Genomic DNA, 25375 nt, shown 5'->3' with positions numbered 1-25375 from the left:
CAAATAGATATTATCCGGAACTCGGTAAATGTGGGTTTTCCCCATCTTATCTGGGGTACGAACAAACTTTGACCATTATAATCTTCACAATGCACTACTGTTTGTTGCAGAGTGATCAAACATATTGCACTAAGTATTGATATAATTATATTTGTATAAATAAACTGTAAAAGTATGTGGGTGGAAGACCAGACCACATTTGCCAAGTTTTCGGAGTATCTCTATCCTCACTTTACCTTTAACATTTATCATGCTGAATGAGTTGTTTTGGACTTGTCCTCATTTAGTTAAGTTTAAACATACATGTATTTATTTTAGCATTATTTATCATTTTGAGTCAACTCCTGTAACTAAACCAGTTCTTGCATTATTTGAGGAAAACAGTAGGGCTTAAATCTTTATATGCTGCTGGTTGAGAGACAGATCCATTAACCACTTGTGCTGCTGTATATAAAAGTTTCAAATACAATATTGGTCTGTAATATTATCCAGAAAATATAAAAGTTTTAGTCATGGTCACAACCTGTGAAAGCTCAAGCCACATGCTGCCTGTGACAGTTTGGGCAATAGGTGCAGCCTATGTGTCTTTGATAATTTAATTAATGACCATTAGTTTTGCCTGCCATGATTTGTTCTATATTTCTTATTTATATCTGGGTATGACAAATTGAATGGGTATATAATCAGTTCAATAAAAACAAACGCTTTTTTTTTTTTTTTTTTTTTTTTAAATTGAATGGGTAAAATCCATGCATTTCCCAGATAGCAAGTGCCAACCTGTTAATTAATGCACAGCGTTAAACAAAAACATGCCCATAATGTGGTATAATTGATTAAACTGTTTTTGATTAATTTAATGTGATTTAATTCTAAAATAATTGTTTGTCATTTGTTATTTTCAGGTCCGAGTCAACTTAACCATATCTGAGACCAAATTTATATGGTCAGACAAAGTGTAGAACATTTGTTGGGTAAGTTTGCCATTATAATCTTAATACTTCAAGGTAGGTAAAATGACGATGTATGTTTTACCTGTCGTAAAAGATATTGTTCTTATGCTGGTCAATACAGTAAATTAAGTGAGGAGATTTTTAGATCTGTCACAGTTGTTTTTTTTTTCCATGACAATCAATGGACAACAATAATCAAGCACTTTATCCTCCGAGGCTGATTTTGTTGATAACTATGCTGAGAAATTGCTGGCAGGTAACTTTTGTTGAAAAACTGATTCAAGCAGGAACACTAGAATTCTGGAAAACAAGAAATCCCTCGTGACCAATAAAAACAAAAAGATAAAGGTGAAAATTTTAGACTGAAATGATTGATTTAGTCTTTGATAATGTGTGTGTAATGTGCAACATTATTAATTTAAAGCTGCAATTAAAATACAATGTATTTATCATAAATGTGTAGGCTTGACTTTGAAACCATTTTATTTGTACTTTTAAATAAAACTATGCAACAGAATCTGTTACCTGTACCTTGGTTGAGCCGAGAATGATTCGCCTTTTTCACCACCAGTATATTTCCAGGTCAGGTCAACCTGGTCCTTGCAGTCCAACCTGATTCTTTATTGTTTTGCTGACCTGAATTTTAGAAACTTTCATTTTGATTATTTCCAAAATTTATAACAGGACAGTTCCAAAAATGGAAGCTGGGCAAGCTTGATTTATGAAATTCGTCATGTTAATGTTTAATTAACCGAATCCAAATTTTATTACGACTTGTCACAAAGATCATTAAATACATTAAAGGGACTCCACTGAGGTTTAAAAGCCTAAAATCATAATATTTGAATTTCTTACATAAATGAGCTGGGGTACTTTAAACAGAAATATATGCAAAGAAAGTAAGGAAATATACTTTGAAATAAATTGGAAATCGTATTTTTATGCTTTTCTTAGCCCGATTTGAGTGAAAAGCGTTTAAACGCTTTTCATTTTGGGTCATTTTTTACAATTTGAATAATTATTCTGGAAAAACGCAGTGCACGAATGATCTGAAATTTTGCACAAGGATTAGTGGTCTAAACCTACATCAAATGGTACATTTATCTGGAAAAATATTTTCAGTCCCATCATGTCAAAAAACCTCAGTGGAGTCCCTTTAACAGGTGTGAATTCATTATTAATATATTAACTCCCCTAGGTGCTGTTCCATACACTCTGTAAATTCAATGTACAGTACATATTTGCACAAATGATCTCACATTGATCATGTAATAACCCATGCATATTGTTGAAAGAATATTACATAATAGTTACTTGATTATTAAATTTGCATATGTTTTAACTGATCTTAGATAATTAACTATCGCCCAATAATTTCCATGTACAAGTTTGAATAATGTTTTAATTCTCAGTAGACATAGTGCGCAGGTTGCAAGCGTTTATTTAAGTGGTTACTCCTGCTTAACTAAACGCACTGAATTAATAAAACACTTGTAAATATATTATGACATTACGTTATTATAAGTATTGGAGTAACCACTGTACCTTGACGTGTTTTATGTGTCAAAACATTAATAGAAGGCGTATTATAAAGTATTAGATACTCCAGACCTATTTGTGGTTCAGAGCAGGATATTTTCGTACACGTAGTGGATATTTTAGGAAACGAGGTAAGGATATTTTCGTCTTGTTCAAGTAATGTGTAAATATTGGTGAAATTGATAAAATTATAGTATTGTTGAACCTGAAATGTGTAAGTGGGCCCTAAATTGTCTCCAAAACTCTTAGAACTTAAGTGTAGAAATACGGTGACATTTTTATGTTGATTTATTAAGGTAGACTGTGTTTATACCTGTTTTCTCGACACTGTATTAAATGGACTGGTTTATACCATAGTTTGTATTCATTCAAGGCTGTCCTATAGTGAAGGATTTAATTAATTCATAATTTTTTTTTTGCATTGTCTCAGTCAGGAATACATTTTCTGTTTTATGTTTAAATGTTTTATTGGGCAAGCTGACATAGAGTTTACAAAGAGAACGAATTTTTTTTTTTGCATTTGTTTTTTCTATTCTTGTATAAATAATAATAATAAAGAACTGGGATACTAAATGGATTATGTGACACAGGATTACAAAACTTTACCATGAGGATTAGCATAAATGATGAATCAAGGTAAAATAGTTACTTTATTTTTATGATGAAAAATTAAAAATGAATTTCAACACATCATAATATAAAAGTAATTCCAAAAGAAAACAATGTCAAATTAAGAAGTAAATGGTTAGGAACAAAAAAGACATGTTTAAATTATGGTTAAGAAGTAAATAATGGTTAGAAACAAAAATGTGATTAGGGGACAGTTTTTGCTTGGTTTATATATTTGGAAAAAAAAGATAGTGATGAAGAAATTTGATGAATTATTTTTGGCATTGAAAAGAGAATTTGAAATTCTATCAATAGATTAGAAATGTTAAAGATATTCTTCTGCCCCTTATTTAAAATAAATTTGTTATAAACAAACCATTTTATAGGGAGCTTGAATATATTTTTGCTGTATTTCTCAGTCATTGATAGAATTCCCTAGTTTGTCTATATTTTGTAATATAGGGGTTTTATAAGAGGTGCATTAAAATGGATTAGGGGTTTCGGAATAATTACAGGGAATGAAAGAAATGGAAGTATTATTGGAAAAAAGAAAGAAAAAAAGCAAGCAGAAGTTATTTATATGTTTAAACCTCTTTCTTCAAAAATATGATTAATTAAATATTTAGTTATTGTAAGTTATTTGAATGTTATAGTTGATAAGAGGGTATTGCATATGAGTGTTTCATTATGTATTATTTATAGACCTATTAAATTATCATAAAAAATGAAAATACCAAAACACATCGAGACAAACCCTTAAAAGCCTGCTGGTGCCGTGGCAATAGATTCTGCCCATGTAACCAATGCAGTCACCTGAAGATCATCCAGCACATTCATTCTGTCTGATCATGATCTGTACTGTATGCTAATTCAGTCAATTTGAAAACTTAAAAAATTGATAAAATGTAATATGGAAAAATGTTATGTGGGGGAAAATGTTTTTTAGTACAGTGAAGGCATTCTTTTACTGCATCATGAAAACGTGAACTTTACATTATTTTACTAGTTGACATGGTTTTCACTCAGATATCATCATTAAAAGTTAAAACATGGAAAACTGGAAACAAAACAGTTCCTGCAGGTCCACCCACTCAATATAATCATGTATTGATATCCGGGAAATCCTGGTGAGTGCCTGAAAATTAATATGTAATTCTAATAAATGCCAGTTTTATTCATCCACCATGATGCCAAATACAGTTTTTCATCCCCTGTGGGGGAGAAAGGGTGGCATTTAGCCATGCATTGTGTATGCTAGACTGCTCTCACCAGTCTATGTTAAATTTGTGAGAAGTTAACTCTTGTTCTGGTTCACCAGTAGATTTTAACATATTTATTATTCATGTATGGTGACTTATTATGGCCATCTTGTCAAAGATTTTTCAAAAAGTCTAAACAGCATCTTTTAGGTTCCATCGTGCTCCATTATGCATTTCAATTTAATGGGGAGGGAACTCTGTGAGCAGATCAATTGAAATTTTGAAATAGATTACTGAATTGAATGGACAATTGTTAGGTTGTCAAGAATCTTAAAGGAACTCCACTGGGGTCCAAAGGCCATATAAACATAAAATTTCAAAATCTTACAAACAATTCAAGTGAAGCACTTTAATAAAATGGAAAAATCTGCAAAGGATAATAATGATACACTCAGAATTGACATTGAAATTCTTTTTTTTTTGTGTAATTCTTAGGCGGCTTTGAGTGAAAAGCGTTGTAACGTTTTGCCTTTATGGGTTATTTTACACAATAAAAATTGAAAAAAAAAACTGCAAAAAAAAAAGGGTAAAGAACTAAAATTTTGCACCAAGGGATTGGTCAAGGTCTTCATCAAGTAGTACACAAAACATTTAAAAAAAAAAATTTCCAGTCCTGTCATGTCAAAAACTGAAGTGGAGTCCCTTTAAGAGTATGCTAATTTCTTTTACCTAGTGACTTTCTACTTAAAGAACTGTACTTTGTGTTATTTACATTAATACGGAAACTAAGGTTATTTTAGTTTGCATTTATTCATAATTTTATGTAAATTAAGTGTAGTGATGATATATGTGTAATTACAGTTCATAACGATTTGTTTGTAAACAATGACAAGGTCATTCCATTTGTCTGAAGATTGGCGCCAGATTTTCATTATTTTAAAGGTCCATAATGTACTTAAGGTATTAGATGCGTAATGCAGAATCTCTTTTCTGAAGAGTATTCATTTTCACAGGACAGTTTCGATAGGGCCAGAAGAGGCAATTTTTTTCTTTCAATTTTTATCTTGTTTTTTCTTTTTTGTTTGGCCAAATTTTGATTTTTTTTCTTCTTATTTTTTATATAAAATCTGAAATTAAGAAAAAATCAAAGTTTTATGCATAATTTTTACTGTGAATTGTGTGAAATTGGGTATCAACTTAAAATGATTATAATTTGAAATTGGCTTGGTTTTTATACAAATGTTTAGATTTTCATAGTACTTTTTAATTAAGAGAAAGTTACCTTTTCAATTAAGAAGAATATGAAACTAGCAAAACTTTTCTTAAGATAATGAAAACATATTCTTTGTTGTTGTTGTTGTTGTTTAAAACTGATATAAAAGTAATACTCCAGTTCAATGTCAATATTTTTCAAACAAGATGGTAAACTTTTGCAATTTTTTGCATTTATGTCCAGAAAATAGAACAGTTTATTATTAATATAAAGTTAATATAAATATAAATTTCAATGCCTTTTGAAAAAGTGTTAAATGAAAAGGTGAAGGATATACAGTTAGATCCAGATGTTTGGATCTTATCATTTGTGTTATAATTATGTTATTTATGTTATTTATAGTAAGTAATTTATATTTGTCTATATTTATATCCACATTATAAAATGTAATTTTTACAGATGTTGAGTTGAGTAAATCAGTCACCATTGTTTATACAGAGATGAAGGGTATGCCTGTAAATAGGGGGAAGAAAGATGTATCTTTTAAATTCTATGACCATGACATTTTTATACTACAATCCATTAAAAGCAGCATAATTGTAATCCACAGTCAAACTCTGCAGCTTTGGTACATAAATTGATATCCGAAAAACATAAAGACAACATTTTCCCCATTTAACTGCTGGGAGTGTTCACTGGTCTCCTGAATATTTCTATAAGCACTGGCCTAACTTCAAAGTAAATTTACTAAATTGTACAGAAGCATTGGAACTGAGGTGAGTGATTTAGGTCCTTTATTGTGCTCTTGTTTGAGTGTCAGTTTTGCTATACATTTCCCTCCTTTTACATGCAGTCATTAGTCTTCAAAATATGTAAATTATTACTTGAATCTAAATTTTACTTTTCTTAAAATATCCGTACATGTTTCTCAAGTTTGATTTTTTTAAGTTTAATTTTGCTGATCTGGAGGCATGTTGTTTCTGAAGGCAGGTTGCCTTGATATCCAACATATGGTTAAGAGTAACAGTTTGCTGGTTAATTCTGAAAAAAACTACACCAAATAAAAATCATTTTATAGAAATGTGTTTATATTTGTCATTGTTTATAACTTGTATTATTATGCATGTTGAATCTTTTTAATACTCATTTTATACATGTACATTATATTAACTCTTTGCTCTCTCGTTGTATTAAAAGGAACTTTCCAACTTTTAATCTAGACAAAAGCATTTATCATGTTTAGGAGAAATTTCAAAATAAGTACTGACTGACTAGCGAGCAGTGCAGACCATTATCTGCACTGTGTGTACTTGGTCTGCACTGGTCACTCAGGTGGAATCAGTTGTTGGTTAAGTAAGCTAAATTTGTTAAAATTTGTATGATGAGCTTGCCCATCAAATTCTGGATGGTCAGAAACATTAAGTTTTATATGAAAGTAAATTCAGCATCTGAAGGACTGGTCTAACCTGGCTCTACACTCAGGCATGGTGGTCACTCTAGCATCAGTAGATCAAGTAGTGATGGATTATAAGGCAGCAATGAGCTGAATATTACTTTATATTTAATTTTTAAGCATGGAGATTATATGATTTCTATGTCATATAAAGTAGATATTGACTCTGCCCATTCATTTGTATTGAACAGACATTATACTGTTGGTAATACTATATTAAAGAAAACATTTAAGATAAAGGGTATTTTATCTTGAAAAAATCAAAATGACCATTGATATATTGTGCCTTTGGACATAATTATATATGCTTGACTTTGTGGTGTTATCAAGTCATTTAAACTTTCTCATTTCTCCAAGCCAGGTTATTGCCCTCAAGACTAGGTTTAACTGTGGTAAAGTAAATTTCCAAGATTTACCGCAATACTTCTTTGATTTGGTTTTTCAAACCAGTTAGGTAAATTAAAGGTTTAGCCTTTTGAGTTTTGTTCTTTTGCTGAAGATTGCATTATGGTCACTGCTCCAATGTCTAATTTATATTCCCTGAATGAATAAGTTTGAATAATGTTAAAGAAATTCATTTAGATAATCTAGCACATTATCTTACTTTTGCCTCATGCAATATATATCAATGTTAGATCTTTAAACAAATTTATTTAAGCCTTTAAAAATGCCTCGGTGACAGTCAATTGTTGTTGTTGTTTGTTGTTTTTTTTGAAGAAATTTGTATCTTATCCCTTCCCATGCTGGAACCAAAAGTGATTTAACCTTTGGTTGCTAAAAATGGACCAGACATGATTTAACTTTTGGTTGCTGGAACCAAAAGTGGTTTAACCTAACCAAAAGTGATTTAACCTTTGGTTGCTGGAACCAAAAGTGATTTAACAATTGCTTGCTGGAACCAAAAGTGATTTAACCTTTGCTTGCTGGAACCAAAAGTGATTTAACATTTGCTTGCTGGAACCAAAAGTGATTTAACCTTTGCTTGCTGGAATCAAAAGTGATTTAACCTAACCAAAAGTGATTTAACCTTTTCCTGCTGGAACCAAAAGTGATTTAACCTAACCAAAAGTGATTTAACCTAAAAAATGCTTGCTGGAACTAAGTAACACCTCCAGTAAAATAATGCGCCTGAAATAGAGTAGGAAAAACTGACACTTAATCAAGCTAAACATACAGACAAACAACAAACAAGTTAACAATTTTATAATCAGCTATATTAATTTGTTTAAGAAACACTAAAAATAATAGCTTTCTCTGTTACAGAGAGAAATCTAAACATTATAATGTTCATAACATATTTTCCATTTTAACATTTGACTTACTCGATTGTTATTTACTTTTTAAGTGGGGTGATTATTGGTTTTGATTGGATAATACAGGCAGTTGATTTTTGTCATTGAAAGCAAGTTATTGTTGAATCTGCACAAATGCTTTTGTAGAATATTGATATATTATTTTTTTTATTGACGCAGGTTCATTTACCCGTGAAATTTGTTGTGGGTTGTTAAATTTGCGTTAAATTTGCTAAAAGTGATAACTGGGCAGAAAATCTATAATCATTTGGTGACAGCTCTGATAGTAAGGTTTTACAAAGATTTAAAACATGATATTTTGGTTTTGTTTTTATGCCACCGCAGCATCTGCGATGCGGTGGCATATAGCGATTCACCTGTGTGTGTGTGTGTGTGTGTGTTTGTTTGTGTGTGTGTGTGTTATATAGATTATATAGTGAACTTAAAAAATCTTCTTGTGAAAAACCACTAGTCCAATTTAAACCAAACTTGGCAGGATTGATCCTTGGGTGAAGGGCTTCCAAAGTTGTTCAAAGAATTTCATTCCATGCAGAAATCTGGTTGCCATGGCAACCGAAAGGAATTATAAGAATAAATTTAAAAAATCTTCTTGTAAAGACCCAAAAGGCCTAGAGCTTAGATATTTTGCATAAGGCATTGTCTTGTAGACCTCTACCAGATTGTTCAAATTATAGCCCTGGGTCAAAATAGGCCCCGCCCCAGGGGTCATTCATTTTCACTATATGTACATATAGTAAAAACAAAAAATACCTTCTTGTAAAGACCCAAAAGCCTAGAGCTTAGATATTTTGCATAAGGCATTGTCTGGTAGACCTCTACCCAGATTTGTTCAAATTATAGCCCTGGGGTCAAAATAGGCCCCGCCCCAGGGTCATTCATTTTCACTATATGTACATATAGTAAAAACTAAAAATACCTTCTTGTAAAGACCCAAAAGGCCTAGAGCTTAGATATTTTGCATAAGGCATTGTCTGGTAGACCTCTACCCAGATTGTTCAAATTATAGCCCTGGGGTCAAAATGGGCCCCGCCCCGGGGTCATTGATTTTCACTGTATGTACATATAGTAAAAAACTTAAAATACCTTCTTGTAAAGACCCAAAAGGGCTAGAGCTTAGATATTTTGCATAAAGGCATTGTCTGGTAGACCCTTACCAAGATTGTTCAAATTATAGCCCTGGGGTCAAAATCGGCCCCGCCCCAGGGGTCATTGATTTTCACTATATGTACATATAGTTAAAACTTAAAATACCTTCTTATAAGGACCCAAAAGGCCTAGAGCTTAGATATTTTGCATAAGACATTGTCTGGTAGACCTCTACCAAGATTGTTCAAATTATAGCCCTGGGGTCAAAATCGACCCGCCCCAGGGGTCATTTGTTATCCTTATATGTATATAGTAAAAACTTACAGTAAAAACTTACAGTAAAAACTTACAGTAAAAAAAATCTTCTAGTAATTGACAAATGCTAGAGGTAAGATATTTTGCATGAAACATTGTGTAGTGAAGCTCTAGCAAGATTGTTCAAATTATAGCCCTGGGGTCAAAATTGGCCCCACCCCTAGGGGCCAATTGATTTTCACTATGAACATAGAGTAAAAAATTAAAAAATCTTCTTATCTGAAGGTACAAGGCTTAAAGCTTTGATATTTGGTATATAATATCATCTTTGGGTCCTCTACTAAAGTTGTTTTAATTATGCCCCTAGTGTTGAAATTACCCTGCCCCAGAGGTGCTAGATTTCCTTATATGTATAAAGTAAAAACTTGAAAAATCTTCTTCTCTGAATTGACAAAGGCTAGAGTTTAAATATATGGCATCAGACTTTGCGAAGTGAACCTCTACTAAGATTGTTCAAATTTTAGCCCTGGGGTCAAAATTGGTTCTGCCCGGGGTCATTGATTTACATTATGTATATCTAGTAAAAAAATAAAAAATATTTTTGTCTGAAGGTACAAGGCATAGAGCTTTCATGTTTGCTATATTATATCATCTATAGGTCCTCTACCAAAGTTATTCAAATTTTTCCCCTGGTGTCAAAACTGGCCCTGCCCGGGGGCATGATTCTCATTATGTACACATAGTAAAAACAGAAAATAAAACAAATGTTTTCTGAATGGGAGAAAGCTTCAGCTTAGATGTTTGACTGGAAATGTTGTTTGGTGGACCTGTATCAAGATTGTTTTGAATTAAACCCTTGGGTCAAAATTTTGCCTGGACCAAGGGGACAGTGACCTACTTTCTTGTCCTTTGATGTACAGCAATGAAATGTTGACCATGTGCACAGTTTTAGTTGTAAAATTGAACTTTGATATCAGGTGACCTAGATTTTGATAATGTGACCTACTTTCTTGTGCTTTGATCTACAGCTATGAAATTTGAACCATGTGCACAGATTAAGATGTAAAGTGATCTTTGATATCAGCTTACCTAGATTTTGACAAAGTGTCTTACTGTGTTGTCCTTTGATGTAGTCATGAAATTTAGGCTGCGTGAAATATGACCTTCACCACCAAATTCACTAGACTCATGTGCATTGATATATTCCTGCTCTGATCTTTTATTTGATTAACAATAGATTTAATCACTTATCTGATAATAAGAATTAGATAGGTCAGGGATCTATGCATTATGACAATCTTCAATTGTATAGAAACAAAAAAAATATGTTCCTACACTACTATTTAGTGTTGTATTAATGCGGTGGCATAGCATTTTTCTCAAATGCAATCTTGTTGGTTTTGTTTTTGGTTTTGTTTTTGGTTTTGTTTTTACCAATTCACATTTAATTATAGTCTAAATGCTGTATACAATATTGTATATTATGCAAAAATCTTATGCTTATTTTTATCAAAAAATTAAACCTTGCCACAGTTAATATTTTAAATGAACTTGTCCATCTTAAAATCTGGACAAAACCATTCAAAAGTATAATTTGCTGACTGAATAACAAACCGTATGGCACGGAAGTGGCCAGGCCCATCTTGGTCTGTTTGTGAGGGTAGAATGTGCCAAAAGGCTAAAGTAAACAAATAATGTCTTAATTCTTTAAAACACTTGAATTTTGAGCATAAGCACATCATAGTAAGTTGCTATTTCTAGTAGAGTTGAAGGATGATTTTGCACAGTTGCCCCTCTTAAGTCTTGCTTTCAAGGTCATAATTATACTGACAAAGTTCTTTTAATCCAGGAATTTTGTAATTATTTTTTTACATTCCAAACAAAAAGTTAACAAGTAAAATACAACATTTAAAATATAAGACTTTTATACATGAACGGTAAATTTTAACAAGGGCCTCTGTGGCAAAATGGTGCCAACTTCAAATCACATGGCCTTCACCACTGTGGCAGAGACTTTGGATTCTTTCATATAAGAAAGCTGTCCAGCTAGCTTACAGAAGGTTGGTGGTTCTACTTGGGTGCCTGCTCATGCCTGAAATATTATGCACAAAAGGGCAACTCAAGTCTCCTTCTACCTACCAGTAGAGCTGGAAAGTCATTTTATGACATTAACTGTATTAGTGTTACCTTAAATAAAATCAAAACAAATAAAACATCTTTATTTATTAAACCTGTTTACTTTTTTCACTTTAGTTACATTCAACTTACAAACCTCCACATATGAAAGGTTATAAAGAAAGATTCAGTAATACAAGCAAATTGTATAGTTATAAAGAGCTTCTTTCTTTAATATGATAGCTGGAGATTTGCCATATGATTTTATTGGCTGTGGGAAAATCAAAACAAACATACAAAAAAGAATTGGAAGTGAATTTTTTGCTTGTTTGAAATCACTTCATTGTTCTTATATAATTATGTCCCTTAATTGGTCCTGTTATATAGATCCCTTAATTGTCCTGCTACAAAGCCCTTGTTCTGATATAATGTTCCTTAATTGTTCTGATATATAAATCCCTTTATTGTTCTGATATATAATTCCTCAATTGTTCTGATATATAATTCCTCAATTGTTCTTATATATAAATCCCTTTAATTGTTCTGATATATAAATTCTTCAATTGTTCTGATATATAAATTCTTCAATTGTTCTGATATATAAATCCCTTTAGTGTTTTTGAGGGATCACCCCTTTTCCAGATTTTCATATTAAGTACAAGTCACCAATGTAACCCTTTGTACTGATACACAGGTGCCTTGTTTTAATATAGAATTCAATAGCATGTATGATTTAAAAATCAATCATTTGAAAATAAATGATGATGTACTTACATACATCATGACTTTCTTTCCATTAAATTTTAATTGTTTTGTCCTAACAGTATGATTATGCAGGTTGCTGGGAAAAACAACATTGCATAATTTTCTCTTGATGAAAAACAGAAGCAGACGAATCAGAGTAACATTTATTACATGGATATATAACTCCCTACAGGCCACACTTACCAGCTTTTCTTATAACCATTAACATGAGTGTATACAGGAATATCTTGTAGCGGAAAAGCAGACGCAATTTGATATACATATGTGTAATTAGGGGAGGTCACTGTTAATTTTGCGTTACCGTTTTTAAAATATATGTCTCAGTCTGCGTAATGTGTAAAAAATGTGATGTGATAATTATGCCAAGTCTATAATATCTAGTTCATAATGCTAGTTATTTGATTACTGAAACATGGAGATTGGGGTATGAGGTTATTAAACCCGTTAAATATATTTTGCCTCGACACCAAGGTGTTGCAGCATAACATGTCATAGATCTAGACAGGAATTACAAATTAAGTGTTTAAAAAAGTGAAAATCTGAGTATTATTTCTTTGGAAAACAGCTTTATGATACATGAAATCAATGTGCAATCTGGTAATAGGTGAAACATCTTATAGTGATTATAGATATTTGTAGGCAATAAAGGTATTGTGTTCCGTGTTTTATTTCATTTTCATGCTTAATTGCTGTATTTTTAATTGATATATATAATTTATGTTGTGATCAGCATTACTTATCTATGGAAGAAAATCTCATGATAATATCTGCAACAATTACAGTCAAACGTGTAAACTTTCAATGTTTTCGCTTGAAAAGTAGAATTCTGTTATTCCTTTTCTTCAGAGTTAATAGTGTATCATAATAGTTAGAAAGTTTGTTTTCAGCTGATTTTGTACTGATATTGGAAATTTGAAGCCAATTGAAACATACATGTATATTATGCTTTCCCAATTATATAACCGTAATGCCTTTTGCTGTGTCAGGGAACTCCAGAGTTGTTCCATATAAAATTGTAAGGACTAACTCATGTTCAATATAAAATTGCAAGGACTAACTCATGTTCAATATGAAATTGCAAGGAGTAACTCCTGTTCCATAGTAAATGGCCAGGAGTAACTCGTGTTCCATAGAAAATGGCCAGGAGTAACTCGTGTTCCATAGTATATGGCCAGGAGTAACTGATGTTCCATAGTAAATGGCCAGGAGTAACTGATGTTCCATAGTATATGGCCAGGAGTAACTGATGTTCCATAGTATATGGCCAGGAGTAACTGATGTTCCATAGTAAATGGCCAGGAGTAACTGATGTTCCATAGTAAATGGCCAGGAGTAACTGATGTTCCATAGTAAATGGCCAGGAGTAACTGATGTTCCATAGTAAATGGCCAGGAGTAACTGATGTTCCATAGTATATGGCCAGGAGTAACTGATGTTCCATAGAAAATTGAAAGGAGTAACTGATGTTCCATAGAAAATAGCCAGGAGTAACTGATGTTCCAAGAAAATGGCCAGGAGTAACTGATGTTTCATAGTATATGGCCAGGAGTAACTGATGTTCCATAAAAAATTGAAAGGAGTAACTGATGTTCCATAGAAAATTGTCAGGAGTAACTGATGTTCCATAGAAAATTGCAAAGAGTCACTGATGTTCTGTAGAAAATGGCCAGGAGTAACTGATGTTCCATAGAAAATAGCCAGGAGTAACTCATGTTCCACAGAAAAGTGGTAAGGAGTAACTGATGTTCCATAGAAAATAGCCAGGAGTAACTGATGTTCCATAGAAAATGACCAGGAGTAACTGATGTTCCATAGAAAATTTCAAAGAGTCACTGATGTTCTGTAGAAAATGGCCAGGAGAAACTGAAGTTCCATAGAAAATGGTCAGGAGTAACTGATGTTCCATAGAAAATAGCCAGGAGTAACTGATGTTCCATAGAAAATGACCAGGAGTAACTGATGTTCCATAGAAAATGGCCAGGAGAAAGTCGTGTTCCACAGAAAATGGTTAGGAGAAACTGATATTCCATAGAAAAATGGCCAGGAGTAACTGATGTTCCAAAGAAATGGCTTTAAGTCACTCCTGTTCCATAGAAATGGCTTTAAGTCACTCATGTTCCATAGAAATAGCTTTAAGTCACTCGTGTTCCATAGAAAATTGCAAGGAGTAACTCATGTTCCACAGAAAAGTGGTAAGGAGTAACTGATGTTCCAAAGAAATGGCTTTTAGTCACTCATGTTCCATAGCAATAGCTTTAAGTCACTCATGTTCCATAGCAATAGCTTTAAGTCACTCGTGTTCCATAGAAATAGCTTTAAGTCACTCATGTTCCATAGAAAATTGCAAGGAGTATTACTTATATTTCATAGAGAATGGCCAGGAGTAAATGATGTTCCATAGAAATAGCTTTATTAAAGTCACTCATGTTTCATAGAAAATTGCAAGGAGTAACTGATGTTCCATAGCTAATGGCTATGAGTCAATCATGTTCTATAGAAAATGGCAAGGAGTAACTCATATTCATTAGAAAATTGCAAGGAGTAAGTGATGTTCCATAGCTAATGGCTATGAGTCAATCATGTTCCATAGAAAATGGCAAGGAGTAACTCATGTTCATTAGAAAATTGCAAGGAGTAAGTGATGTTCCATGAAAATGGCTAGAAGTGACGCACATTGTTTAGTCAAGTCTTTTCACATGAGTGATTAAACTTCAAAATATAGTAGAATAGGCTTTGTAGGTGGCCATGGCAACTGACTGACATGCATGCAGAATGAAATGCTTGTAATTTGTTTTATTCATTTGGCAGGCACACTAAAATATCTATGTTTGCTATGTCAGATATCCCTTATGAATTAAGTTCTTTTATGTTGAAAGTACATATTACATTATTACCAGTTGTTATTTAAGGAATTATTTTTAATCTAAAGCAAGACTTAAATTTGTCTAAAAATTCAGAAGATAAGCTTTGTGTTATTAGATTAAATGATTTGTGATATTTTCAACAAGTCAAATAATTTAAATACCAGTATTTTGTATTTAATTTCTACAGAATTTATTTTAGCTCAATTATTTAGGAAGCTTTATTAAAGCTAATAGACACCATTCTCCAACCCATTCCTTTTTTTGAACCAACCAGTACTAAGCAAAATGAGTGTAATTGAGATTCTTGCTCAAAGAAATAACAGCTCGTCTCCTAATGGAGTTCTATCACACAATACAGAGCAATCGTTAAGATTTCTAGTCTGACGTGTTAACTACTTGGCCAAACCATCACTAATTTTAATTTGACCTTAATTATGATGAACAAATCAGATTGCCATGTATATCAATATGAGTCAACCAATTTCTCAGGAATAAATTTTTTTCTAATTCAAAGTCAACCAATCACATACTGGGGATTATTTGCTATGCTTGGATAATTTAGCCATTCATAGAGCATGGATGGATTTTTTAAATCAATCAGAAACAAGATTTTTTTTATATAATTAAGTAAAAATAAGCTAATGAAATTGTAGATATTCTCTCATCACAGAAAATTTATCAGTTAGATTTAAAAGAATTTTTTCTTCCTTGGGTTATCACAAAAATCAAACATGTTGATATTAAGATTTTTTTCAAACCAAAGTAATACCAACCAATCATTTTCAAGCAAACCAGTTACTTTCGACCAATCATTATCTGCTTCCAAAATAATCTACCAATTAAATTGCCAGAGTTTTTGTCATTAATTCTTGCATCAGTTGTGGTTCTTTTAAAGAATAGATTTCTTGGTAAATTACTTTAAGAATGTGTAATCTCTCATTAGACAAAATTTAGTCCTCTTTTAAGACATAATTAAGCAAGGAAAGAATTTAGAAATGTGCAATTAAGACTTGTGAAATTAAAAAATATAAGCCAACAGGATTTCAAAATTGTCCTGTACTCTAAAAGGATGTACACTGATATGATCATGTGATATTTAAAGTCCAGTAATCAAGTTTTACAAACTGTTTATTTGACGGTCATAATGTCAAGTTTGTGCCATTTTAGTCAGTCTAGTCTATACTTTGAATACTGAACATAGGATTTTTGTGTCATGGTGAAGGGCATTAACTGTACAATTTAATCTTGATATTTGACTCCTTTTAAAATCCACAAACAAATAATCTTATCCTGCATAATGCAGTGAAATAATAATAGATAAGAAATATTATACTGGACAGTTTTAGGTTGAATGGAAATGGTGCATGATGCCAAGTGAAAGATACAATCATTAACAAAAAAAATGTATTTCTTTTCTTCTTAAAGCAAAATGCCTCCAAATTCATGTTATAAAATCCTAATGATAACTAAGAAAAAAATTTGATTTAAAGAGTATAATTTCAGGCATAGATATCAAATGATTAAAGCCAAGGGTAAGGTACTTGAAATAGTCAGTGCTATTACCTAAATATTTTATGTGTGTCAATTAAATATGCAAAGATAGCACTGACTCCGTTAAATGAGAAAATGCAGTGTAGATAAATAAATATGTTATGAAAATATTACTTTAAGCCAAATTTTTCATGAAAGAATATTGTTGATTGTGAATATTTAAACATTTCTTTTAACTTTATTTCCTAATAGATTCATGGTTGGCATGGCCCTAGCTCAATATGGTTAGAGTATCAGATTTGTAATCCAGCACTCTCTGGTATGATCCTTATGTGTGGCGGAATTCATTGAAGACATTGAGTCATTTTTCCCTCATCGCAGATTCAGAAGTCATGTGGGATTAGTAGTCTGTTACTTGTAGAAAAATGGATAATTCAAAGTTAATATCTATGATGCCAGCCTAAGATGGCACCAATGTTTGTTGATCATAAATATTTAACATCTAAAAACTCACAAAATAAGAAAACTGGAACTGATCTATTGTGAGAAATATTTTTCTTGGCCAGCAGCGACACCATTCAGCCATCATATTGTAACAAGCTTGGCTGTCATTTTGAAGGCACCTGCCTTCCTATTGTAACAGCCTTTGCTGTCATTTTAGGGCACCTACCATCATATTGTAACAGGCTTGGCTGTCGTTTTGAGGGGCAACTGCTTTCATATTGTAACAGACTTGGCTGTCGTTTCTAGGGGCGCCTGCTTTCATATTGTAACAGACTTGGCTGTTGTTTTGAGGGGCACCTAAGCTTTCATATTGTAACAGCCTTTGCTGTCATTTTTGGGCACCTACCATCATATTGTAACAGACTTGGCTGTCGTTTTTAGGGGCACCTGCTTTCATATTGTTACAGGCTTGGCTGTCGTTTTGAGGGGCACCTGCTTTCATATTGTAACAGCCTTGGCTGTCGTTTTGAGGGGCACCTGCTTTCATATTGTAACAGCCTTGGCTGTCGTTTTGAGGGGCACCTGCTTTCATATTGTAACAGTCTTGGCTGTCGTTTTGAGGGGCACCTGCTTTCATATTGTTACAGACTTGGCTGTCGTTTCTAGGGGCGCCCTGCTTTCATATTGTAACAGACTTGGCTGTTGTTTTGAGGGACACCTAAGCTTTCATATTGTAACAGGCTTGGCTGTCGTTTTGAGGGGCACCTGCTTTCATATTGTAACAGACTTGGCTGTCGTTTCTAGGGGCGCCTGCTTTCATATTTAACAGGCTTGGCTGTCGTTTTGAGGGGCACCTAAGCTTTCATATTGTAACAGGCTTGGCTGTCGTTTCGAGGGGCACCTGCTTTCATATTGTTACAGGCTTGGCTGTCGTTTCGAGGGGCACCTGCCTTTTATATCTTCAATTTCATAAAAATTATTAACATGTTGCAATTGACAATGATGTTTACTTGAAATTGAATTGATACTTGATATACATATTAATTTTACCAAGGAATATAGAATATTAGTATGGATGGAAAATAAGATATTGAAATTTTGAGTCATAGAGTTTTATTTCTTGTTGATGTACATGTCAGGTTTACATTTAGTAATTGATGTATTTTTGCTGAATCACATTTATTGTTAGTAAAATGACATTTTATTTTAGAATTTTAGTCTAAATGAAAAATTCCTGTTGCACATTGAATCATATTAATATAATTATGTATGTTTTTAATACAGCTTGTTTGCAATGGTGATTTTCATTGGGTTACATCAAATATACTCTCAGCTTCTGTAAATTTACAAATTAATATCCATTTTTCCCAATATAAAAGAAACTGTACTGTATATAAAGATTATTGACAGGTTATATGGCTTAATATAAATATATAGCAGCTTTGGTCATATAACAAACAACTGTTTATGCATGGTTATATAACCTATACTGCTTTTAGTTGACATAATTATATTGAAATAAATGTACTTTTTATATCAGCATTGTTCATGTGATAAATTAAGATAAGACTTCCAGAAATGTTCATTAATAATGATACATTTATTTTATATAATGTATAAAAACTTGTTAAGATAGAATTGGAGACATTTCCATGGTAACAATTTATGAAATTGCATGCTTAATTTGAAACACAAATACCTGAGAGCTTTCATTTTGATTAATTTTTTTTTTTTTTTTGAAATATGTAATTAAAAATTTTGTTTCAGTTTCATGCTTGAAAGTAGATAAGAATCCTTTTTGAAATAATGAAAACACAAAATTCTTAAGTTCAGTTGTGTACATTATTAGAAAAAGATATCCCATTTAAATGAAGATTTTAAAAAGGAAAGTGTAGCACATATATTAGTTTCTCTTTAATTCAAATCTTACCACAAAGTCAAGAAGCCCTTATCAGTAAATTGGACATTTCCATTGAATTTCAATCTTACAGTTTAATGGACTGGTCTTTTGATAAGTTTTATTACGTACTTTAGAAACCCAGTCTGTTCTGTTCTCAGGGATTGCTGCGGTCACATGATCATCAGAAAGTAACGATTTCAACTAAATTTGGAAATAATACATGATTTTTACATATGTGGCAATTTCTGCTAGATTTTGGAAGCATTTAGACTAAGACGTTGGAATTAGAAATTTCTGCGCTCGTTTTAGCAATTGTGAAAGATTTGGTTACAAATTTAGACCTATTTTGCGTTGGTGGAAACATTCTTAAACTATCCAAATGTATGTATTTATTTTGTTTATTAAATCTATATATAGTCATTTAATGATTAACATGGTATCTCTTAGTCAACTTACCATTACAAAAAAAAGACTGACTTTAATTTCACTACAGTCAGCACTTTTAAGAATTTTCACTATACCATGATTTTTTTTTTAAGTTTGTAATACATACTTAAGAAGAGTATTACATTTTAATTTCTTTTCCAAATTGCAAGTGAAATTTCTGGCCATATATGTAATAAAAATGAGTCTTACTCAGAATTAGAAAAAAAGAACACAGTATTTTGCTTTCAGAAAATAAAATGTTTAAAAATTTTAACAATTTGAAAAATAATCATGAAAAATAATAATTAGTAACTTTAATTTGCAATCAGTGATTTTTAACAGCTTCGAATTCATGAGGTATGAATTATTATTCATAAGATACAAATGATTATTCATAAGATATGAAGATTATTCATAAGATATGAATGATTATTCATAAGATAGGAATGATATATATAAGGATTATGACAGAGAGCTGAAAATATTGGAGGAGCATCTGAAGAAAATAAAAAAAAAGTTCTAGAATGTACATAAAACAAATCAGCTTTACTCATAATTAAATAATGAAAGCGTGTAATATTACGTCTGGGATATTTTTTTTATTTTGTAAAAAAAATTATTTATGTTATTTTAGATTGTCTTTTAGTACATGATGTTAAATGATTCAGTCAATATTTTAGCTTGTTAAGTTACATTCATTGAATGAACACACAATCTCAAAAAGAAAGCTTCTAATTTTCTTTTTAAAAAAAGAAAACCCTGTGAAGGTATGAATTGATCGTTATTTTCATTGTCAATGCTTACATTTCATTAAAAGTCTTTCTGATGCTAGCAGCAATAATAAAAGAGCTTTGCCATCCTTATAGAGACAGTATAGGCCGCCTTATACAAGTGTTCCGACAAGGCTTTAGTGTAACTGTTCACTGGTCTAGTCTAGTTTTTGTTTTCCGATACTGAAATGACCAAACCAGTAACATGCTGAATTTCTTAAATTGACTTAATAAGCCTGTTGATTTTCTGTTTTTTTGGGACTGTTCATTACCAATTTTGTGTGTATCAAGATTGAAATTTATTGTTATTTCTACATTATATTGATACTGTTGATCATTGGACAGTATAAAGCCTGGTTTAGACTTTACGGATGTGTAGGCTTGCTTCATTGGCACTATACTGGTGGCAACTGTTGGTTGTAACAGACTAACAGATTAAATTCATTACTACCAAGGGACAGACAGTACCAGAATGAAATCATGGCGAGTCAGTGGCACAAATTCAGTAAAGTGACTGATTGTAAGAAATCCAAAGCTTACAGAATGCACAATACAACCAACAGCTTGCAAATGCTGAATAATCTTTTCATTGTTTTACGACAAAGCACTTTGTGAATTTATTGTTGCAATAAATACAGAAACTGTTAATTGAATTCACAGCAATAGAAAATTACAATGTGGCAAATTTACTCAATAATGCATTAATTCATATTTCTTGACAATTTATTTATGTTTTATATTAATGCGTATGCTTTTAAAAAAGATCAAAGTAAGGACACTTAGTGATCGAGTGAGCGAGAGAGAAATATTACAGAAAGATCAAGAAAGAAAGCTTATGGCAGTAGAAAAGTTACTATTTGGAATCTGCCACTCAAAAATTTTCTTCTCTTTTTTCAGGATTGTAAGTTCGGATAAATCTACAATAGTGGCTCAGGTACAAGAACAGGGGGTCGGAGCTGGGACGGACACTCCTCCAGGCAAAAAAATGGGACGGAAAAAGATACAGATCTCTCGTATTGTTGACGAGAGAAACAGACAGGTAGGTGTCATATAGAATTGGGGGAGGGCCGATCGCTAGCCAGCTTATAACTTTAGCCAATCACTGTTGAAATACATGTATATTATTTTGTAAACTATTTGTTTCTTTGTATATTTCACGTTATAAATTTGCCAATGAATTATGATTTTGGTAAATATGATAAAACCAAATAGATTTATGTCGATGTTCTGCTTTCAGAGTTTGATTACCAAAGCTTGACAACCGTGATTATATTTCCAGATTAATTGGAAGCCATTTAAGAGCTGTTTTATTTTCTTATTACTTTTACCATGATATTGATGTCGAGTGCGACCTTTTTTCGTAAAGTGGGGCTTTATATTCTTCCTAAAGTAACATTAAAATTATTCCTATAATATTAACTAACAAACATCTTCCCGTCACCTTGAAATTTTATTGTTGTTGTCTGGAACCATGAGCATGGCTAACATTTCCTAATACTAAAGTGTACAGATATTAACTTAGATATTATCAAGGTGCAACAACAATTTATAACCCAATAGAGATCCATTTGCGATACTTTCAAATGCTGTGGTTGATGCGTTTTTCAATAAAATATAACCTAAAATTTCTAGTCTGAAATCGGAATGATAGTAACGATTGTCTTACTGCCTCATTGAGTTTTCCAGTCACTGATTGTGGAAGTGTTTTAACTGTTAGTTTGAAACAACAGGAGAGAAACGTACAAGGTTTCCTGCATTTGATGTAATTACATTGCCTGCAAATGATTCCTGTATCTGTCAAGTTTACGTGGGCGTGCATGCAGACAGAGTCTGATAGGGTCTCGAAATCAGGCGGCATGCATGGGTTAACACGTTGAAATCTACTCTTGGGGGACAATCAATGTTGATTTATTAGCAAAAAAAAAAAAAGTTGAGCTTTTGAAACCGCGGCCTCTAGAAATTGGATCAGGAACAGTGTTATATTACCCCATAACAGCAATCCTCGTCTCTCGTAACTTTTGTCATAGAACTTATTTACTTATTGATTTTAGTGGTGGGTCTTGTCAACAAATGAATTCAGTGCATGAAATGATATCTGAGCATTGTGACAATAAAAGCGGCTTAGTGTGTGCAAAGAAATCTGTTTACGATTCGAGAAAGTGAGCTAATGAAGCAAAATGAAACTTTTTGTGGACTTCTGTTATACGTCAATCAGAGTCAGGCAATCCAGTTAGCATAAGTCTCCATGATAATTATATAGGAGGTTGATATTTGTTATAGTTGCAAATCGTACACAGTTACCGCACAATGTGGCATGATTGGCTATACCAGGAATAATGCCGCTGATTATACAAAAACGACATTCCATCTTGTACAGGACGATGATTATTGACATTGCTTTTTATTGCCGTTTTATTGCCGGGTTCATAATTTCCTTTTTTTATTGAATTTCTAAATTAGACTCTTCCTCTTTTATACATATTGGTTGTTGAGTTAAATATTTGTGAGAGATTTTTTATGTCATAATGCCTTAATTAAGCAGTCTTCACATATTGTGCAAATTAGTCAGTAGCACAAACAAGAGGCAATGGCTGCAGTCATTTATAATCATGACCATTGCTCAAATGGTTAATTCCCTTGAAAAGTTTTAAAAGTATGGTTTTTAATATACATGTATTTTTAAATAGTGCTATTACAAAATTGAAAATTTTGAAGAAAAGCTGGAGAAAATTAATTAAATTATGTTTTAAGATGTTTGTATGTGAAAAATGACTGTTTATAATAATCAATGAGGGAAAGCAGCAATGACATGTTAAGAATTAAACGCATGTACATGCATGTAAATGTGACTAAACAAGTCTGTAACATCTAAGGAAGTATACAAGCACTTTAACATTTTCAATACTGCAACACCCAGGAAGTAGTTGTAGGAAATGAGTCCAGTATGATTATAAAATGGAAAACAACACAATGTCGTTGCAATGATTTTAAAATTTATTTCTGCTTGTGCCCTTTATTTTTTTATAGACAAAAGTACTAGCTTGTTAGTTTTTTTTATGGTCAACAACCCTCAAAACTTGTTCTCGATAATTCCATTGATTCACACTCCACATGTTACATTTGTATTTGTTCAAATTTCACTCTGTGTCTTTATAAACCCTTATGTTCACAGTTGAGAAAATGTTCCATAATTTCAGTTATCCTATCAAAGTTACTGCCCTTGTCATAATATGAATTTTATAAATGGTCTAGAAAGGGTCTAGAAAGGGGGTCTAGAAAGGGTGCGCAATTTATAATCGTCATGCAGGAATACATCTTTTGTTTAAATTGATAACAAAATTCTGTTTTGTTTATGATATAGGTAACATTCACAAAGAGAAAATTTGGGCTCATGAAGAAAGCATATGAACTGAGCGTATTATGCGACTGTGAGATAGCTCTCATCATTTTCAACAGTGCTAACAAATTGTTCCAGTACGCAAGCACGGACATGGACAAAGTTCTACTCAAATATACAGAATATAATGAACCTCACGAGAGCAGGACAAACAAAGATATAATTGACGTAAGTTGAGTTTATTTCCTTATTGTTCACCATATCTTGCGGGTACAATATTGTAATAAAGCCAAAGCTGCCCTCTTTCAATAGCTTTAGTAATACCAATTTTTAGTGTATTTTTGTAATTTAAAAGGCACATGTGACACTGTGACATTATTGGTACTAAGAGGCACATGTGACACTGTGACATTATTGGTACTTAGAGGCACATGTGACACTGACATTATTGGTACTTAGAGGCACATGTGACACTGACATTATTGGTACTTAGAGGCACATGTGACACTGACATTATTGGTACTAAGAGGCACATGTGACACTGTGACATTATTGGTACTTAGAGGCACATGTGACACTGACATTATTGGTACTTAGAGGCACATGTGACACTGACATTATTGGTACTTAGAGGCACATGTGACACTGACATTATTGGTACTAAGAGGCACATGTGACACTGTGACATTATTGGTACTAAGAGGCACATGTGACACTGACATTATTGGTACTTAGAGGCACATGTGACACTGACATTATTGGTACTTAGAGGTACATGTGACACTGTGACATTATTGTGACTTAGGTTTTTTTTCATGAATTTGCTACTAATTTAAAAAACTATTTTAGTAGTACATGTATTAGTAAAATTTGTCCCAAAACTTCCTGAAAAAAGATGAGGTATCAACATTACAAGTCAACAACCGTTGTCAGCAAAGGCACTTTATGCAAAATATATTGTCAAAATTTATTACATGCTATGATTTAATGATGTTACAATCATAAAACAATTTAATATTCAACTATGAAACATTTACCAATGAAAATGACTGCATTTGATTTTTAATTGATACATTATAGTTCAGGTGATGACCCTTTGATATAAATTAAGTGCTGCTTTCAATTCACCTATCTCCATCCTATCTCCATGTCATTTATAAATTCAGCAAAAAATCTCAGTGCACAGAACTTGATTCTTGGAATTGATAATCTAACAAACAACAGAGGCTTTGATAATCTTCGTATGAAATTAAGAAAATTGATAATTAGGTAATAACTAGCCAAAGTTAAGTTACTTGAGGACAGTAATTGACCTTTGATATACCATTATGTATTTCTTGAACACCATGGCATTTCCTGTCCCCTATGGGACTCCTCTTTCTTTTTCTTGAGATGTTTCTTACACAAGTAAAGTATGATGTATGTAAGATTGTAAAGATCATTTTCTCTGTAATGAAATGATTTATTACATAGTATATATCTATGCTAATTTTTTATGAGTTCATTTGACCTTGCAGAGGTGTTTGGTTGAATTAGGTAGAAACTTGGGAAACTAGATGTAAACTGGACATAATATAAGTCAAACCATGATTCATTAAAAAAAAATCTGTAAATTATTTGGGAATGATATCAATATCATTCCCAAT

At 32.2% G+C, this 25375-nt stretch overlaps 1 protein-coding gene across 6 annotated transcripts in view; it reads left to right on the top strand.

The window, feature by feature from the left end:
* LOC132733076 (myocyte-specific enhancer factor 2A-like) overlaps nt 1-25375 on the top strand; it is a 106580-nt gene that overhangs the window by 25441 nt on the left and 55764 nt on the right. For 2 of the 6 annotated variants that reach the window (XM_060719664.1, XM_060719666.1), the window contains exons 2-4: nt 903-971; nt 21290-21431; nt 23754-23957. In XM_060719664.1, the coding sequence (XP_060575647.1) occupies nt 21378-21431; nt 23754-23957 (258 nt within the window). In that variant the 5' untranslated portion in view covers nt 903-971; nt 21290-21377. Of the gene's footprint in view, nt 1-902; nt 972-2417; nt 2621-2824; nt 3126-12774; nt 13146-19363; nt 19578-21289; nt 21432-23753; nt 23958-25375 lie in introns of those variants that run through there. The other 4 variants (XM_060719665.1, XM_060719662.1, XM_060719667.1 and 1 more) reach the window with 4 other exon arrangements.

This window comes from Ruditapes philippinarum, unplaced genomic scaffold (genome assembly GCF_026571515.1).
Source record: "Ruditapes philippinarum isolate M1 unplaced genomic scaffold, ASM2657151v2 ctg467_1_1_1_1, whole genome shotgun sequence".
Taxonomy (NCBI): Eukaryota; Metazoa; Mollusca; class Bivalvia; order Venerida; family Veneridae; genus Ruditapes; species Ruditapes philippinarum.
Note: the sequence above shows the minus strand (reverse complement) of the source record. Positions and strands in the feature narration are given on the sequence as shown.